Source organism: Myotis yumanensis, unplaced genomic scaffold, assembly GCF_028538775.1.
Source record: "Myotis yumanensis isolate MYYU_CA2020_CCGP unplaced genomic scaffold, mMyoYum1.0.hap1 SCAF_3, whole genome shotgun sequence".
Taxonomy (NCBI): Eukaryota; Metazoa; Chordata; class Mammalia; order Chiroptera; family Vespertilionidae; genus Myotis; species Myotis yumanensis.
Genome location: NW_027223754.1, coordinates 25,459,519 through 25,472,911, shown reverse-complemented (window position 1 = coordinate 25,472,911; position 13,393 = coordinate 25,459,519). Strand labels below are relative to the sequence as shown.

Here is a 13,393-nt window from a genome sequence, read left to right as displayed (position 1 = left end):
AACGACTAGCCCTTGGCTAAAAGTTGCCCTACATCCAAGTGCCCTGTCTAGGTAGTTGGAAGAATGGCGGCACCATTAGTATAAGCAGGTCAGGAGCAAGAGATGGTTTTGAAGATGGGTTTGCCTAGAGTGTAATGAGTTTGCTATTCTCATTTCAGCCTCAGAAATATGGCCAAGCCTCATGGGAAGTATTCCAAGGAAGTGTAATTTGGGAGAAAAAAAAATATGGCTTGGGTGACTGAAGTGGAATGAAGCTTTAAGAGCCTACCTGAATATGAAGGATTATTTGTTTTAAAATTTCTGAGAAAGCCCCTAATTGTAGCCTTAAATTTTGGGTTTTCTCAGTTTCTAGGTCTCTGGATTCTTGCTCACAGTGACTGGTGAGCTGAAAGGTGGAGTTATATTCTACTCTTGAAAGATGCTAAGTTATTGCTACAAATAAACAACAAAAACCCCAGAGAAGTGTTTTGTTTTGTTTTAGTTCGGAGTTCAGCTGATACAGGTAGCTGAGGTCAAGGGCCTGAGGCCTTTATAGCATTCTCCCCCAGGTGAGAGGGCTCACCAGGAGGGCGGAGAAGAAAGAGCAGTATGGGGATGCTGGAGATGAGCTTTGCTGCCCCCCCCCCCCCCCCCCCCCCCCCCAGTATGCCCAGCATGGTGCCTCCGGATGGTAGTGCTGCTAGGCCTGCAGACTTCACTCTATGCTTTGTAGATGGAGAACAGACCCTCAGAAAGCCCCAAACCAGATTTTTGTTGTCACAGAGTTAGAACCCAGGACCCAAGACTCCATCACACCAGCTGCTGCCTCCTGGGGCGTCTCCTCCCTGCCCACCACCACCAGGTGCACTGCAAACTGAGAACACAGTCCAGAGGCGTAGCCCCGGCGGGCCAGGCACTGTCAGCATTGGGGGCCTCGGAGGGGAGGAAGACGGGATCAGTCCCAGACTGCTCCTGGGCCCGCATCCACCCTTGTCCCAGCAGTCCCTGGATGAGGCATGGTGGGGGGTTGCCCACGTAACCACAGGCACAGGGAAATCAACCGCGGACGGCTAATCGCCTATCCAAACATTGCTGGTAATCTGCATCCCTAAAATAAACCCTTGAAAGATGGAAAGATGTTAGTAATTTCTGGCCAGATGTGCCTCCTCCTTCCCTACTTTCCCCACCTCAAAAAAGAAAGTGAGCCAAATGGCAAGGAATAAAGAGCCTAATGCAGAACACATTTCCATCATTTGATTTCCCCTCTCCCCGTGCCGTCCCCCCACTTATGTAAACTAAATTCCTTTACACGGTCATGGCAAAGGACCATTAATTTTTGATTTGAGTTGTGATTAAAGGCAATACAGTCAAAAGAGTGAGATAATTTCCACTGAAGCAATGCCATTTGAAACCCAGTCATGGTATAGTAGGAAAGAGCGGGGGTCTTTGGGGTTAGGCTGGATTCTACTTCTGATTCTCTCTCTTACAAATGGAGGCCACGTGTTTTATTACTTAACCCGAGTCCTCTCCCTGATTGTAAAAAATAATAATGCAGATTCTACACATGGATGCTCTGAGCACTAAGTCAGGAGCCACACCGACAGCAGCTGTCCTGTGCTCACACAGCGGCATGTGATGAGAACTTAAGAAAGGATGGCTCGCCGAAACCGGTTTGGCTCAGTGGATAGAGCGTCGGCTTGCGGACTGAAAGGTCCCAGGTTCGATTCCGGTCAAGGGCATGTACCTGGGTTGCGGACACATCCCCAGTAGGGGATGTACAGGAGGCAGCTGGTCGATGTTTCTCTCTCATCGATGTTTCTAGCTCTCTATCTCTCTCTCCCTTTCTCTCTGTAAAAAAATATATTTAAAAAAAAAAAAAAAAAAGGACGGCTCACGTCTGTGTAGCAGAGAGGGCGCCTGCATTGTCAGCTGGGCATGCATTCACCTCTCCTGGGGATGGAATTGATTACTCACTCCGATGGCAACGCTTGGTTCCCAGCCTTCGACACTGGGAAGTAGCTTGGGACTCCTCTAACGCATGGGGCCACCTTTTGGAGGGCCTTGTGAAAGGAGAATAGTTCCGACTGCCTTGCCTCCCTGCAGTATTCTTTGCTGCCTTTCTGTGATTTCTCCTAGTCCCATTTACTCTGTTTGACTTAGCCTGGGCCTGAGTAGTGTGTCTCCTCTGGCTGGTTCCTCACTCAACCCCTCTGAGAACCTTTCTTATTGAGCCAGCCACAGACGAGAACAGTCGAGGTCTTTTCTCAAGTGAACCCCAGGTACCAGGGCTGTAAGTCTACAAGAGAAGCTTAGCCAGGTGTGGGCCTGTTCGGGCCTGTCTGGGGTGAGGTCCTAGAGGGAGGGTTTCTGCTGCTTTCTGTTCTGCACTCCCCCCTGCTGGTCCCGCTACACTGTCCATGGTGCGGGTGGGCGTCACACATAATCAGTGGCCCTGGGCAATGGCTGGTTCAGGCTGAGGGGAGAGCTAAAGAAAGGAACTCCCTCCCATGTGTGTGGGGAAGCCTGGACCAGCCTGTGAGGTCAATGCTAATCCTCAGTGAGAGAGCATTCTGCTGCCGGGTGCCCAGTTCCTGAACCTTCTGCCACCCTTGGGAGTGAGGCATTTCATAAGCGACACCAGGTCTAGGGTATTCTATGGGGTTGAGTAGGCTGCAAGGTCTGGAACCCTTTTGTAAGAAAAAGAAAGCAGTTGGGGCCATGTTTAATTTACTGACTTTGACTCATTCATTAAAGATTGTTCCTAGGACAATTTCTTCTCTCCTCCTTATTCTTGGGTTAGGCCAAGGGTGTGTTTTCTAATCAACTAAATATTAACTTATAAAGCTGCCACAAATGCAGTGTTTCCTTTGCCACAACAGTCTCTTTCAACCGGGAGGAACTCTTACCATTTCTTAAGTAGGTCATTTTGAAATGTGGGTGAAACTGGGAAAGGAGTCTGAGTTGCTCCCCCTTATTTTCTTGGCCCATTTAAGCAGTATCTCAGTTTCGGGTTCATTATGAAGAATTTTGCAACCATAGAGCCAGCATGGGCAGCACAGTGATTAAAAGTGCACATTCAGACATGGATTCCAATCTAGGATTAGTGACCGTGGGCACGGTAACGCCTTAGGCCTCATTTTTTCTCATCTGTTAGTTGGGGGAAATAATGGCACCTTCCCCATGGAGTTGTTAGGTTTAATTGAGGAAATGCATGGCAATGCTCAGCACAGTCGTAGGCATGCCATATGCTTTCATAATGGTTAGCTATTGTTATTTAGTTCAGATTCAAGTCATTCCTCATGGCTTGTGGGTGGGAGCTTTGTGTTATTAAAAGGAGGGGGCTGAGTAATTTTGAACTCAGAAGAATTCAGAGGATGTACAAATTGTCTGGTGACTAGCATCTAGAAAATGATTTCCAGCACCTTTGGGAATACCGGGGCTGGATGGCCTCTGAGGGGAGTGGACTGTAACGGCCATGCTGTGTTAACACACTGACCGCTTAGAGCAGTGATGGCGAACCTTTTGAGCTCGGCGTGTCAGCATTTTGAAAAACCCTAACTTAACTCTAGTGCCGTGTCACATATAGAAATTTTTTGATATTTGCAACCATAGTAAAACAAAGACTTATATTTTTGATATTTATTTTATATATTTAAATGCCATTTAACAAAGAAAAATGAACCAAAAAAATGAGTTCACGTGTCACCTCTGACATGCGTGTCATAGGTTCGCCATCACTGGCTTAGAGAATGCCGTCACATTGATTTATCTTCATCCAGAGACCCTGTGCAGCCATCACTAAAGTATCTGGTCCACACGTTAGCATTAAAATAATGTTAACTCAGGGTCTATAATGACAAAGAAGAGAGAAGGCCAAGTTGATGGACTCTCCCTTTCTGCAGGGGGATGTGCTGAGAACAGAAGCAGCCCATGTAGCAAATTAGACTTGAGAGTATCATTACTTTGACTTATCTATCAGGACTCCACCAGGACTTGCTCTAATCTACCAGGAGTTTGGTTCCATGTGGGTCTACTCAATGGATAGATGCTGGAAGCGGATTAGTGGTTGGCAAAACCTCAGCGGTACCTGCTGTCAAAACTCTTAAAAGGCACGCTGGTGGGGGCCCTGATCTCCCCATTGCTGACATTGGACATTGATGTTGAATGCACTTGAGCATGACAGGTTGAAGCCCTTTTCCTTGTTGGGTGTGCACACATAGATTCTATCGTCTTATTCAGAGGACACAACTTTTAAGGAATTTTATGACCCTTGAATGTTAAAAAAAACCTAAACCAATAGCATAAAAACAACAACACAACCCTGAGGGTTTCTCTTTAACTCCAGAGTCTAAAGCATTAGATTATATGGGTTATATTGGATTACATGATCCCCTCTCTTTCTCCAAGCATTGTGTGATATTCTGAGTCACTGAGTTTTAAAAAAGAGAAATGTGTTTTGGTTTTGAAAATGTATTTGAGATTCATAACACCTTGCAGCAACTGGTAGGCACCACAAAACTAGGGGGACAGAATCAGTTAACTGAGCCGTTGGTACTTATTTATAAAACCGCCTCCTTCTGCCTGCTATTTGCCTTTCATTCCACCCTCCTCTTCAGCCATAGGTTTGGGTTATTGTTGTACATGAAAAGCTGTGTTCTAAAATTCTCTTTCCCCGTCTCTTCTTTCCCCTCCCTGCCCTCACCCACTCTAGCACTGAGGATGAAAATAAAAGAAGTAAAGAAAGAAAATGGTGACAAAAAAATCATCCCCAAGAAGAAGAAGCCCCTGAAGTTGGGGCCCATCAAGAAGAAGGAGCTGAAGAAGCTTGTCCTGTACCTGAAGAACGGGGCCGACTGCCCCTGCCACCAGCTGGACAACCTGAGCCACCACTTCCTCATTATGGGCCGCAAGGTGAAGAGCCAGTACCTGCTGACGGCCATCCACAAGTGGGACAAGAAAAACAAGGAATTCAAAAACTTCATGAAGAAAATGAAAAACCACGAGTGTCCCACTTTCCAGTCGGTCTTTAAGTGAAGCTCATGGGCAGGGCAGGTTGGGGCGGGAGTCCTGGGTTGGGGTGAGGGATGGGGCTGAGCAGACAACGCTGAAACTCACTGCTTCTGTGGGTAGAGAACGTTGTAATCCCGTTGGCTTTCCTCTTGCAGCTTCCCTCCTCTTCCCTCCACACCCCCCTCCAGCCCCAGTATAGCCAGTATTTAAAGCCGCACGCCCAGGTAGGGAAACCCTGTTAGATTAGGAAGTCTTGTCTGATCTCCAGTCTGGAGCTGCATGTCACTGAGTATAAGGAGGTGCAAAACCATTCAACTAGAGACACACTGCACCAGAGACACACTAACTAAAAAATGAAAACTTTCCGCACCACAAAAGAGATTAGGCAAAACCCAAGAGACAGCAGCAAGCACTAAGCCCCATGACTTTCTTTGTGTCATTACAAATCACTTGTGAGTCGATCAGCTAATCGATTCCTTTGGAACTAGGAAATTCTAACTATTGGGAAGACATGTCGCTTTCGGTTCCAGGGGAATTTCTCTTGCTGTCTGCTTTAGGCAGACATGGACACCCACCACACGTACAACTTCAGATCAGTTCCAGGGAGCAGGAGGTGCAGGGGAGAGAAGCACAGCACAGTATGTAACAGTGAAAACAAAGGGAGGCCATGCCCGCCCTGCTTCCCCAAGGATTGCCTTTCGCTAGGAATCAACCAGTCTCAGATGCCATGCGAGTGACAGCTGACATCCGCCTCAGTCAGGATCGAACCCCCACTCATGGGGAGGGCAGCACATGCGGCCTTTGTGTGAGGAAGGGAAACACTGTGGCACCAGGCCCATGGCTGAGAGAGAGGACGATTTTCAGACCCCAGAGGCCTTGGTTAGTGGTTTTTAAAAAGCATACTTAAGAAAAGAAAAATTTAGAACAGTCCAGCAAATTGTTAGTCCCGGTGACTGTAACTGGGTGAAGAGATTAGTATTCTAATGTCATCTATTGTTCATTTCACATTTTCTTAAAGAAGAACAACTAAAAAAACCCCCACTTTTCAAGGATTGTTTTTTTTTTTAAAGTCTACACTGAGCATTTGAAAGGTATGCTAAGACCAGGGTCTCTTGTGCACCCGAGGCTACTTTCCGGCTGAGCGGTGCTATCGCTCGGCATTTTGGGTGGGAGGTGGATGTAGCTGGTGCATAGCCGTGGGACCTCCCTCCTGAGGAGTCCTGGATTGCTCTGGCCCCAACACAACGCAATTCAAAACTCACAGTGCTTCCCATTCCTTTCTTGCCTGTGAAGAAATGGATTCCTTTCAACAGGTCAAAGACATTCAGAACAGCCAGGCTACCTGTGCTCCTGCATTAACAAATTTTTATTTTTATTTCTGCAGAGGGAAAGTTAGGCCACACATGTCTCCCCACTCAAGGAGAGAGTTTCAAAGGCAACATACCTCTGCAGTTTTTTCTGACTCCCCTAGGTATTTCTCAGAGCCTTCTGTTTAATAAGTGATGTACATAAACCTGTTCACTTAAGCAACTTCATTCCCCTTGTTCAGTGTATAGGAAGCAATTCTAAACAATCAATGCTAATGTCTTCCCCAAGCCCGATTCCTAATTCTCTGTAACACCTCGGGGACTTTAGCAATTGTCCCTCTGGGTGAGTGGTGACACCCAACGTGGCTACTGCACAGAGGCCGGCAAGTGTTGCCCTCGCCACACAGGAACAGTGGAACATGCTCTTAACGTCCCAAGACTCCAGACTGAAAAATCTGCCTGCCAACTTCGTTACCTACCTGAGGGTTGTCCTGATGTAATTAACCTCTCACAATTAGGGATCCCGTCATTTTAATACCTTTTTTGGTTGTCTCCAAACTTTAATCATCAAGTGTTGGGGGGGCATTTTAAAGGATTTGCTTGTAATTGTGGATAGTTTTAAAAAATGTGTGTATATATATTAGTTAATTAGAAATATTCTACTTTCCTATTGTCAGCTGAAATTCAGAGCAATTTCATGAGTGCATGGATCTGGGTCTTAGATTTGGATGATTAGCTCAAGAGTTCATTGAACGTATGTATCTGATGTATCTGCTCGTTTTGACAGAGCATCATGCAACAGGCCCCTCATTCCAAGGCAGCGGCCTTGGGAGAGGGGTCTGTGTTGGGTATTAGCAGTTACAGCAGAGAGATTATGGAAGAATAATAGGTGGCCGTGCTGTGCAACCCTCTAAATGGGAATTCTCAGGTGGAAGGTGACATTTTTAGAAAAAGTTCAAATTAAATTGGAAATATGAATTGCAGCTGGATTTACCCCAACCACAGTGTCCTAGGACTTTGAGGTTTACTGTGGATTTGAGACACCCAGCAGCTCTGTGTACAACACAGCAATTTCAGGACGCAAAGGGAGGCTGTGGGCCCAAATCTGCATTGTTATCCCAAACCTTTGATTTGCTCAACAAAGGCCATAACAAAACCAATGTGCAGACTCATTGGCTTGGTCATCGGCTCCCAAAAGAGGTGGTATGTGTGTGATTTGGTAATTATTGCTAATGCAAAGATCCTGTTTTGTAAAGGTTTCAGATAATCATTCTGGGTAGAATCCTGTGAGGTCATTGGCAGAACTCAGCTCAATCTTTGAAAAATATTAGTAATTATCTTAGAGGATAGGAAGGGAGGTGAGACTTCCAGGAACATTTTGCTTTTAGAATATCGGGTAGGACACTTGGCTCTCAGTGCCACTGAATTAGCACCAAGGTGGAGTCCAATTAGAGCTCCGGTTCATTTGCATCTGTAAATTACAGAAGCACCTTTTCCCAAACCTAGAGGCCGCGTTTCTCCTCAGACTCCAGGTAACTAGTTGCCCTGTTGTAACTGTCCAGGTGTGGTGGGCTCAGACGATCTGTTTAGAAGCACACCTTCCACCTTCAGTAACTCCCACGGAATAACGTACTGGCTGTCCCGACCTGTCACCTGCAGATACATAGGACACACACAAAATTTGTTTCCTCTAGTTCCTTCCTGTAGCACTCCTCTTTTAGAGTCTAAATCTTTTACAAAAGCTTTGAATACTGTGAAAATGTTTTACATTCCATTTCATTTGTGTTGTGTTTTTTAAAACTGCATTTTTACCAGATGTTTTGATGTTATCACTTAGGTTAATAGTAATTCCCGTATGTGTTCATTTTATTTTCATGCTTTTCCTGCCATGTATCAATATTCACTTGACTAAAATCACTCAATTATCAGTGATCATGTGAGTTGTGACTTTTTCCCCCCAATAGTACACCACTCACCCTCTTCCACTGCACACTTACCACTCCTGATTTTTTCAGTGATGTTTTCTGGCCTCAGTGTAATGACTTGCAAGGAGTAGCTGGGCGTGGGTGGGCTGGAGAAGCTCCTGGGGGCACCGCAGGCCGCCCTCACCCCCGTTCCCCGTTTACCATCTGCTCCCATGAATAACTTCCAGGAGTGTTTCTCCTGGTTGTGTGTGTTTCAGATCAGAAAGAAGGTCAAATACTTGCTCTACTACAAGAATGTATTTTTCAACCCTGCCTGAGTTTCTTTTTCTGGTTTCAGATGCTCTTGCCCCTCAGACCAATTCCCAGTGTTAAAATTACCAACTAAAATTTGAAAACTCTCTGGTTATCTGAAATCTTAAGTGCAACGGAGACCTTAGAGCAGTGGTTCTCAACCTTCTGGCCCTTTAAATACAGTTCCTCATGTTGTGACCCAACCATAAAATTATTTTCGTTGCTACTTCATAACTGTAATGTTGCTACTGTTATGAATCGTAATGTAAATATCTGATATGCAGGATGGTCTTAGGCGACCGCTGTGAAAGGGTCGTTTGACTGCCAAAGGGGTTGCGACCCACAGGTTGAGAACCGCTGCCTTAGAGGGACGATTTTAATGTACAGATGGAGAAGCTAAGATGAGAGACATGGCTAGGATTCCCTAAGAGTTTGGGCGTTGCTAGAATTAGAATCCAGGGCTCCCAAGTCCTAGTCTTGTGGGAACAACACTTGACTTACCATTGAACTTCCCTTTGGACCCACAGTATAGCCCTGGCCTGGCCCATGCTGTTTCATATTAGGTTATATGCTTCTTGCATAAGGAGTTGTTCAGTGCAACTTCTTATTCTGTAAGCAATTACAATGACAGCTTCAGTTGATGTCATCCCCTGATTAACAAGGCACTTCCAAACCTCAGACAGCTGGCAATTTTACCTACAAGTGAGCAAATACTCCACACAAAACCACACCTAAACACAGAGACACCATTTTCTGGGCATGGTATGGGGACTTGTAAAAATTCCACTAAAGTTAAGCTCTAGTATGGAAAGATTTTATCATCTAGTGTACCTGACTGGTGAACTAGTGATACGCTAGCCCAGCCAAGGCAAATACTGGCATTTCCTTTCAGTTCCCCTGTGGTTAATAAGGAAAATGTCTTTTAGGCCGGGTGTGGATGGCCCATGATTTCCCATTGCTGCTTGCATTTTTTTTTGTAAAACAAATCAGCAAAAGAGTGAAGTTGCCCAGGAGCTTGGGGTGTTCAAGAGGCCCTGGAAGCTTGTGTCTAAGATGCTGGCCTCACCCAAACAGCAGCCTTGCCTTCAATCTCTATAGCACCTACATCTCTTCAAGGAATCACACCGGTGCTCTCCTACTTAGGGGCAGAAAGAGGTGAAGGGCCAGTCACTATATTATCCAACTTCAGCTGGTCTCACTTCTAATGCCATCTCCCCACCATGAATCCAGAGGTGCCAACATTTCACATTTGTTCCTGAGAAAGGGAAATCCGTACCTATCATCCAATAGTAATCAAAGGACGTAGGGAGAATCATTCTTAAATCTTAGTATGTATCATCGAGGGGAACTTGCTAACGTGCAATTTCTGGCTCCCACCCTCCAGATGTTTGGGTTCGAGGTTTGCCATGGGGCCCTGGACTCTGCACTTAGAACTAGCGCTCTAGGTTATCCACGTGCCTGAAGTCCACTGGGTCTTACTTTGTAAAACATGCCAGTAGGACATAAGTGGCTGGGGATGAAAGATTTTTTGGGGGCACTTCCCTTTTCTCTATCCGCACACTTCATATTACTGCAGCCCGTTCTGAAGTTTTCTGAGCTACTCTTACTAAGTATTAGTTAATAGAAATCAGACACACAAGGGAGAGATTGAGCCTAAATCCTTTATCCCTGGGTATGTCTGGCTCTCCAACGAGTGCTTCGCAAACTTTAATACGCATGTGAGTCCTCTGGAGACCTGGTTACAATGCAGATTCCCCTCCATAGGTCTGAGGTGGGGCTGGAGTTCTGCATTTCTTTCTTTTTTTAAAAAAATATTTTTTATTGATTTCAGAGAGGAAGGGAGAGAGAGAGGAAGAGATAGAAACACATCAATGATGAGAAAAAAAATCATTGATCAGCTGCCTCCTGCACGCCCCCTACTGGGGATTGAGCCCACAACCCTGGCATGTGCCCTGATCGGGAATCGAACCGTGACCTCCTCAAACCGTGACATGCTCAAACACTGAGCCATGCCAGCCAGGCTGGAGTTCTGCATTTCAGATGGGCTCCTGCTGTGGGGAGAGGCTGACCCCACCAGGTTCGTTCGAAGAGCACACTTTGAGTAGCAGTCTCTAAGGGGCAAGCAAGAAGGGCTGCCAAGGCTCAGGAGTGTCCTTGCTCCCTGTTGTAATGAAGCCATTTCCGGAGTGCCCACATAGGGCCCATCTCCTAGGGAGTCAAAATATTAACCATGTTTTGGGTTGGAAAGAAAATCCAATTGTGGAAGAGTTACTGGAGAGATAAGCCCTCGGTTCTTGTCTTCTTGAAGGAAATATTTCAATCAAAAGACAAAGTGCAGGAAAGCAAGCAAGAACTTATTGGCCAACAAACATAGGAGAGTAAAACAAGGATGGGCTTAGCATAGAAGCAACAGGAGAGCCTAGGCTGGGCAGCGTTGGCTCACGAGGAAGTCAGAGAAAAGAGGGCCTTGGAAACAGGGTTAGCTGGTTAGCCTGGGACGAGCTGCCACTGCCCATTGCTCCCCTGGTTTCAAATCTCTTGGGGACCCTTCGATGGAAAAAGTGTGGAAAGGAAATGGCCCAGTGTGCTCCCTGGCAAGGAGAGCGTGCGCTGGATTCTTTGCTTTGAGGGTGTTTGTCTCTCTCTTGCAGACGGGACTTTTAGGGGTTGTTCTCAATAGAATATTCATCAGCTCTCCAGGTGTGTTCTTTCAGGGTCATGATCTCACTGATTGGTTAGAGCCAGGGCACGGGATTATTAGTCAACGCAGCTGGTCCTGAGGCAGCCACGGCATCACTTGTCTGGTTTTGTTGCTTTTCTGGGCCTGGAGCTGCAATACAACTGAGGCCTAGATATTACCTTTAGGGAGGAAAAGGTCAGGAAGTCCAAACCGCATGACCATCGATATGAAAGGTAAGGAAATCGAAACCGCATAACCAGCGTTATGCTAGGGGAGGAAATGTTACCCTGGGAGCAACATCCTTATTTTTCCAGTTTTGCCCCTTGCTTGGCGCCCGGGGCTTTTGGCCCTGGTGAGCTTCTGCATTGGTCGTTGCTCTGCTCATGTGTCTCTAACTGCCTATTACAGAAGAGTACTGGTTAGAAACCCAAAGCTGGGGTTCATCTTCTCAACCCACCCATTAGCTTTCACTTTTGTCCACGGCCAGGAGGGTTGGTTCTTTTTCCTCCACTTATGTTGGAAACTCATAGATCCCTTCCATTTAGAATCAGGCCTGTGCCCTTTACCAAACTCTCCCAGCCCCCTGTCCCGGACCACCAGGGGTCTTTGGTGTTAACCAACTGGTGGTTTTTACCTCGACCGTTAAAGTAATATCAGACTTTGACAAGAGAATTGGGACTTTTCATGTTCCATTTGTTCACATCTGGGCAGTTTCAAGCTCAGGTTATGGGAGAGGCCAAGACAAGGGGGGTGGGGAACTGAAGTATTTGCAGGGGAAATCCCACCTCTTTGATAAATTGAGGACAGCCTGCCAAGCTAGGCTGATTTACCGGGGGAACAGGCGTCAGGAATTTCTGTCAGCGAAGGTGGGGAAGGCTGCCTTTTGTAGGCTTGGAGAAGATGGGTACCAGAACCGGCTCCAATGAGGAGCAGAAAGCTCCTGTGTCTTTATACATCTGTGGACTATTTAGATAAGCAGGGGCTGTACTTAATCATGGAGGGAGTTGTTTGCTTAAATGAAGGGAGGGAAAGTTGCATGTGTGTGCTTAAGAGGAGAGAAAGAGGAGGCGGGAGGAAGGAGAAAGGAGCCAGCCATTTTCCACAGCTGAAACCCCACTGCGTGGTTTTAATTAGGATGACTTTCCCATCACCTGGATACCAGAATTCGTGGGTGGGAGCTGGGGGGAAGGATTTGGAATTCTCATGGTTCTGTCTGTGGGGCTCAGCTTGGCTCTGCTGTGGGCATCCGTGAGCTCCAAGGAAAGGTTCCTACTGGTTCTTACTTCCCTTCCCTGGCGTGCCTGCGTCCTGGGCTCTTGGACCACGTGTATGCAGGCAGCCTGTTCCTTGGCTAGCCAGGTGGGGTCCTGGGCCAGTGCTTCTCTGAGATCCCATAGATGTTCAGACTTGAAGAAAAAGCAGTCGAAACCCAGAACTTCACATTAGATTTCCTAAAAAAAAAAAAAAAAAAAAAAGGACAAGGATTCCCTGCTGAAATGTCTGGGACATGATCCCATTTCTGTGGCACTGTTTACTAATTTTTCACCAGAATCACCTGTCACTGTTTGGACCTGCAGATGGATTGGTGGTGGGAGGTGGTTTAAGGGCCTCAGTTTCCACTTTGTCTAGTTCTCTGGAAAGTTCATGCAGAGCATGGCAATTTTGACTCTTTGCCTAGAAGACGAAGCCCATAATCGGAAGGAATAAAGGCATAACAGGCCGAAACCCAAGTGCCTATTTCACAATGTGGCCCCGGGACAGCCAGGGTGGGTTCCGCAGAATTAACTGGATTTCTCTGGGGTCAGCACTGCCTCCCAAGGCTGGCAGCTCAGGCCACCTGGAACCTGAATTTGGCTGCTGGTCTTGGCCAGTGAAGCAGTGACTTCCAGCAGCAGTATGTCCCTCCAGCATGGCCAAGCCGGTCCTGACCTGGGCCAGGCCTGGGCAAGGCCCCCGGGCCCCTGCAGAGGAGAGGGAGAAGAGGGAGAGGAAGTGGAGGAGGGGGAGGAGGCAGCTTGTAGTTGGCTAGAGGAAAAATGAGCACCAGCCTGTAAACTGCAATTAATGTCAGCACGAATCCTTCCTAGCTCTGCCCACGACTTGCCAACCAGCTCCTGTAAGCTCTGCGTCCTCTCACAGTTCTCTCCAGTTGCCTCCTCACTGCAGTGCCAGGACTGCCAGCTCCTGTGACATGGAGACTG

The 13,393-nt window shown here is 46.9% G+C and overlaps 1 protein-coding gene across 1 annotated transcript in view; it reads left to right on the top strand.

Annotated features, from left to right (window-relative positions):
• The window catches only part of SFRP1 (secreted frizzled related protein 1), a 42,433-nt gene extending 34,191 nt beyond the window's left edge, over positions 1 to 8,242 (top strand). The window contains exon 3 of the mRNA XM_070408447.1: positions 4,691 to 8,242. Coding sequence (XP_070264548.1) covers positions 4,691 to 5,013 — 323 coding nt within the window. The 3' untranslated portion in view covers positions 5,014 to 8,242. The remainder of the gene's footprint in view (positions 1 to 4,690) is intronic.
• Positions 8,243 to 13,393: the final 5,151 nt, after the last annotated feature.